The sequence below is a fragment of the Natator depressus genome, chromosome 4 (genome assembly GCF_965152275.1).
Source record: "Natator depressus isolate rNatDep1 chromosome 4, rNatDep2.hap1, whole genome shotgun sequence".
Classification (NCBI taxonomy): Eukaryota; Metazoa; Chordata; order Testudines; family Cheloniidae; genus Natator; species Natator depressus.
The window spans coordinates 99,006,030-99,012,719 of NC_134237.1; the positions used below are offsets into that span (position 1 = coordinate 99,006,030).

Sequence of the window (6,690 nt, forward strand, 5' to 3'; positions counted from 1 at the left end):
ACTTACAGAGAGCTGTATGGTAACTTGTAACTGAGGGCAATTATGCTGTTCATAGCCTCTAGAGAGAAAATAAAGCATTGGTGCTGGTCTGTTTAGGCAGTCTGGCTTGCTGGGAATATCACAGTGTTGGCAAGGAACTTTGCAGCCTGGAAAAGCCCCTCTCAGGAGGGGGAGAGATGTGCATCTCTATTCAAGAGAGGTGTGACAGCTGAGGAGCTGGGATCCCGGTGTGGTGCACTTAGTGGACTATGAGGGAGGAAGGCAGGTGTAGTTGTCCTGAAACTGTCATATATGATGGCAGTGTATGAGGGATCTATGACAGGGTGAATTGCCAGAAGTGCCAACAGCAGTGAAAGCAAATACTGCGGAAGGAAATAGCACAGAGGAAAAAGTCTCATGGTGTTTTAGGGAAAGGAATAGTGAGAAGAGAGACTGGGTGAGGGGGGAAATGGTTTAAGAACAGCTGAAGAAAAGTCAGCAGCTTGAGTTATGTAGCAAAAGGCAGTGCAACCCTAAGGAGTGGACAAAGGTGCACCTTGTTGACTTGCTGTTTTCTGATGACGGGAAGAGAAATGATGGCTCAGGTTTGCAGGGAACATCCAGCCCATTGAAAGAGGGTCCAACAGGTGGGGAAAATCTTGGAGCCAACTCCCTGGAGATAAGCAAGGAAGAGGCTGCCAGAGGCAGCAACTATGTCTCATGGGGATTGAACGCCTCACTGCAACAGAAATTGTGGACAGACTGACAGAGTACAAGAAGCTGGAGAGGGACAGAGTGGGACTGGAACTCCAGCTGTTAACAGACCAGGAGTGGCAGTGCCAGGATGAGAAAGAAGAGAAGAAGAACCAGAGCCAACAGGAGGAGCAGCATGAGGAAAGAGGACAGGGAACATATCAGCTCGAGATGGAGAGACTGTGCCAGGAAAACTAAGCTGGTAGATGAAACCAAACCCCCTGTACCTGTCTCTGTAAGTGGCATACACTTCAAATTATTTCCTCATTTCAGGGAGGGGGATGACAATGTTTTTGAAGTGGAGTGTGAATTGAACAAGGTGGGAGAAAAGAACATGATGTGGTGGGTTGCTTCACTACTGTCAGGGACAAAGGACTTGGACATTTTCACCCTTATGGACAGAGAGGACTACAAAGACCAAAGGCACTCACACTAGGCTACCGGCTCCTCAATCAACATCTCTCGGATGGAGACCCTCTTCTCTCTTCCTTCTATCTGGGGTTTTTCCAAGCTGCACAGTTCTCTGCCCACACTGTGATATTCCCATGAAGCCAGACTGCCTAAATAGGACATTGTCTGCATTTTGCTTTCTCTCCAGAGGCTATGAACAGTGTTTCCCTCAGTTACAAGTTACCACACAGCTCTTTCTAAGCAAGCACATTTATTCTGAAGGTGAAAGATTTACAGATAAAACAAATTTAAAACAATAAAAGAACCTACATGCATGCTAAAAAGCTTATCATACCAGCTGAAGTCTCGAGTTCTGGTGTCAATCCTTCAAAACTCATAACTGGGTATGCCCTGTGATTAGAAGTTCATAACTTTCTCAGATTCAGAATCAGAACAACCATGAATAGTTCAGTCTTTCCTTTACACAGTTGGGGCCTTTCTGGCTTCATGTATGAGGTGATCAGCAGACAATGGCCCATTCCTCAGGGCATAGTTTCAAAAGGCTGGGTTTTGGTTTATTGGATTTTTTTTGGCATAACTGGGATAAGGGATATGCATTCAACTCCTATTAGGTATTCCTCAGTTAAACCTTGGGACCTAGATCTTGGCCTCATATACAAGACAGTCAGTAGACAATGGCCCACTCCTCAGGACATAGCTTCAAAGGGCTGGGTATTTTTGAATAACCAGAGGTGAGGAATTTGCATTCACCTCCCATTAGGAATTCACCAGGAAAACCACTTAACACTTTTTGTCCCAAAAGTACATTCTCAGGCACATTGAACAATATAGTCTTTTGAACCCTCGGGTCTCACATCTGTCACAGCTCCATCCCTCGAGAGATTACATACTATCCCAGCCCACAATAATACAAAAACCATGCATGTAACACAATGGATTCCAAAGATACATAAACTTAATTCAGTAAGGCCTCCCAAGCATATGACAGGAAATTGCCATATCTGTCACAATGTGACCTTATAAGAAAAATGGATTATTTTATTTTCCTGATTTGTCTTGTCTTATGCCCTTTCCTGGAAATTCTTGCAAAGACAAATGTTCAAGGATTTTAGATGTATTACTTTTACAGCAACCCTCAAGCCTTTTGCTGTCAACTCTGTAGCAATTGGAGAGTTTTGGAACTGTCTCTCTTCATTTATTAGATGCATTACAAATCTCTGGGAGCATTTCTCAGCATATTTCTGTTCAGTACTGTGTGATACTCACAGGCTTGTTTTTGAGGTTAAATCCAGTGCAAGTCAAAACAAATAAAAAAGTGATAGAGATGAAACACCATATGCAACACTTACCACTTGCAAAAGATTGAGAGAGAGAGGGGGAAAGGACACCAAATAGGGTGATTCTCTTCTGAATAGAATCCAATGACTCACCTTCACTGCTCCTTCTTTCACACCTAATGAGGAAGCTGTCTAGATTAATCAATACCTTATTGTTTTCTACATGAAAAATAATTGTACTATATGATAATGTTATTGGTGTGATGCGATAGATTAGATGGGCCTTTTCTTTCAGTCCTAGTTTTCAGAGGCTTATATAAATCTGTCTCCAAAAATTACATTTTCAAGAAAGTTTTTTATATTTGTCCTCAGCCAAGGAATTAACATTTGAAAGATCCAAAGAAAATATATTTAATGGTTGTTCAATTACCAGAGTATGAAAAGTATATATTTTTTTATTTCTGAAGTTGGAAAAAAATTGTGCAGATGCATTTTTAAACTGCCTTGGATCTGAGATTTCAAACTTCAAAAAAAATGTAGATTTCAATACAGAATGAATGATTTCATAATGTGAAAAAAATGGTTGAGGAATAAAGAAATGAAGAGAGTGGATATAGCATGATCTGCATGCACCCTTACTGGCTTAAGTATGTGCCATTATGGGGCTAAATTGTTCATGTTGTTTACTAATGTAAATCTGAGCAATTCCACTGTCTTCATTAGAAATGCTTTGCATTTACAGATTTACTAGAAGAATTTGGTGCGTGGTTTGTACAGTAAATATAATTGATTCAAGATATCTCACCTTATGGACCAGCTAGCATATACTTGGTAAGGTAACAAAGGGAATCCCAAAATGTCCCTATACCATTCTGGCCTTACAAAGGGCTTCATTTAGAATAAAGTCCTATTCTCCTGTACCTGTCCCTACTTCATTATCTACACCAGCTATTTCCAGCCCACCACCACACTAGCAGTCAGAGGCGCAACTGATTCCTAACCCAATGCTCTTCCAATATCTGCAACTCAGCCAATATGTAAAGGTCATGTATTCTGTCCATTTACAACAAAAAAAGTGGTTTTATTTATATGTATTTTGATTTGTAATGTGTCTCGTCTTAGAGCTCTAAGCACTTCTACCGGATGTAAAAAAATCAGTTCATACCATAACTCACAACAATTAAAAATTAATACCGAGAAAAGGATCCTCCACTAACTTAATTATCAGTTTGGGGGCAATCATTCTGAGAATATCCCAGTGGTCATCTCAGGAACATGATATGGGAGTAGCTCAAGTGTGGTTTCAAGATGCCCGACTAGGGTAAAAATTCCTATTGTTTTACCAATCCTTTGAGGTAAAACCGAATAAGAAAGGCAGAGGGGGATGTGCTCCATTCCTTCCACTATTTGTCCAATACTTTCTCAACCCTCAGAGTAGACTTCAAAAAAAGCACCTGAACTGCTAAGGTTTAGTGGGTGTATTCCTCTCCCCCACCCACTTGTGAAAATTGCTGCCAACGTGTAATTAAATTATGGGATTTTTTAAAATTTAAATTCATCATAATCTCTCCCACATCAGATATGTGTATATGGATGCACCTAGTGCCATCTGTGGGGGAGTCTACATTTTGGATCCTAACTGTATGGAGAGAGGGATTCCAGAATGGATGGATGGACTAAGGGGCTATGAGGAAGATCAGTTTCCAGTTGCATCTGAGGTCCACTTGGTGTAATAGAAAAGGGGAGCAGTAGCTGGACACAAACTGGCTTCAGGGGTTTAAGCAAACAGTTAATACTGCTTATATCACCTGACAAGGCTTGCAAAACCTTTTGAGCAATCTTAAAACTATTTAAGTGACCAAACTGTTACCTAATACTATAAGTAGGATCCAGAGCATAAGACTATTACAAAAACATCACCATGGTTGCCCACTACAGCAGAAACTATTTGCCTGCATCTAGGTGGTTTCAATTTGTGTGTTATTTACTAAAATAAAGTTCAGCCATTAAGCCATTTCACCTTAAATTTGTCTCATATTTTCCTTACAGCCTACACACCAATTTATGTACAGCGAACATGCATATTAAGGCTTTAAAGCTGACACTAGATACAGTAATACAAAATATTGCTATAGATGCTATGGATATTACATGTAAACTCCAGTTATGCAAACCCCCATTACCTGAAATTTGGAAATAAAAATGTAGGTTTTTATTTGAAATTTTCAGTTTTCCCCAGTTCCATTTTTTTCATATATTCTTGAGCCATTCTGAAAACTGAGGTTTGCCTATCCTATGTACCTTTGAATTTCGTGACCTGTATGTGTTTAAAAGCTGAACCATATCACTGCATAGTAATTTTAGACTATTCACCAACATTGTGTTAAAAGAGCCTTTCCACATGTTGTTACAATGTTAACCTTGAAATTTCCTTCTGTGCATTTTTTAAAAGCATGTGATCACTTTAAGGACTGTGCTTTCCTTGTTTTTCTGACCTGAGATAACCCAGTTTCAGAATACGGTGGCAGTCTATGTTTAAGTGTCTCCTAACTTCTTTACTAACTCGTTGTTTTATATGAAAGAGAGAGACTATGGAAAAGAATCTTTTTGGAAAAAGAGAATCAGAGAGTTCTGAATGAATGAAAAGTAGCTAATACAGATCACATATACATAGTTGGGAAAACCAAATTGCAAGCAGGTCTTTTCTCACTAGAAAGCTCTTGTATGATCTTGGATATCTTATGAAAACCATAGAGCTAAGACTCATAAGTACGGGCATAGCTGAAGATCTGAGTCAGGAAATTGTATCTCTCAGTCTCTTAATCCTGGTGTGCTAAACTAAAATATTATTAAATGCAGAGATTGTATTTTTCTGCTATATTTTACTAAATATTCTTGATGTGATGGGATTTTTGGGAAATTTTTGGTTTGCAAAAGCATGCTATCCTTTGTTCAGGATACTATTTTTAATGTGAATCCCACATGAAAGCACATAATTGACCCATTAAATGTAAATTTATGTAATTAAATACTATTAGCAGACCAGTTTAACAGTACATTAAGAAGGGGAAAATCTAGAGTAATTTAGTTTCCTCAGGAAAGATTGGAGGAAGACTTTCTGGTTTGCTTGAGCTATGCAGGATCAGAGGGCAGAAGAGCCAAGAATTGGCCCTTACTTGTTTTTCTTTATACAAATAATAATGCAAAACAATATAGATAAGGAAACTTTATATTAATTCAGTTTAATTCATTATTCTACATGGAAACCTTTTTTAAATCACTCTCTCTTCAGAAAAATACATGGAGAGAATAAAAAGTAAAATATAGTCTACTGAAAGAACAAATATTGAAGTTCCAATTAATGTAAAATGTGACTTCACATGAGCATCAGAGGGCAAAATTTGGCTTACTATATATTAAATAAATTCTCTTTATGGTTAAACTCATCTTTACTTGCCTTGACTTGAAACCAATTGCTTGTGTTTGTTTTGAAGAGTATTCAATAGCTGGCAGGTGTCTTGTAGGATCTCTGTATTGTGTTGTAGCTGTTGGCTGAGGGAACTGCTGAGTTCTTGCATGAGAAAGATCAATCTAGGCATATACTCCGCTGTATCTTCATTATCTTGAAGGTCACCCTTTAGAAGTGTTTCTCTTGTCATTAGGTTTAGATGCCAAATCTGTTCCAGTACTTGACTTGGTTTATCTGTACCAGGCATTATCTTACATTCAGCTACTTCCATTTTTAAATATAGAAAATATTATTGTAACTTCTCACATTCAGAACACTTCCAAAATATTGTAGCTTCAGTTTGTAACTTAATTAGGGCATAAGAAAAATGTTGCATCGTAGTCCTACTGAAAAATCAAGTACCTAGCTCTGAAACTCTGAGCTTGATGTTGACTATTAAAAAGTTACTAGGTGACAAAAAGGAGTGGCTTTCCAGGAACTAAAAGGACTACTGTACAAAGAGATGTCGGTGTGTACCAAACTGATTTCAGAACATAAATGTGGCAAGATTACATTACTGGAATATACAGCAGTGCTGTGATTTTCAAGGGATCTGAGCACCTGCACTTCAATAAAACTAGTTCAGTAAAATAAATAAAAAATAGTTCAATAAAAATGGTCAACCCCTCTGAAAGTTAGACCATAAATTTCTGTTTGTGATTTTTGCAGTGTAGAATGTGGATAGCATATCTCGATGAATGACCCGAAGCTCTTGAGAACAAACTGGCATTAACAATTACAAAGAGTCCTTAGGCATGCCAG

The 6,690-nt window shown here is 38.5% G+C and overlaps 1 protein-coding gene across 1 annotated transcript in view; it reads right to left on the reverse strand.

Moving 5' to 3' along the window:
- The window catches only part of DTHD1 (death domain containing 1), a 45,785-nt gene extending 39,625 nt beyond the window's left edge, over positions 1-6,160 (reverse strand). The window contains exon 1 of the mRNA XM_074950124.1: positions 5,878-6,160. Within this exon, the coding sequence (XP_074806225.1) occupies positions 5,878-6,160 (283 nt within the window). The remainder of the gene's footprint in view (positions 1-5,877) is intronic.
- Between the last annotated feature and the right edge of the window lie 530 nt (positions 6,161-6,690).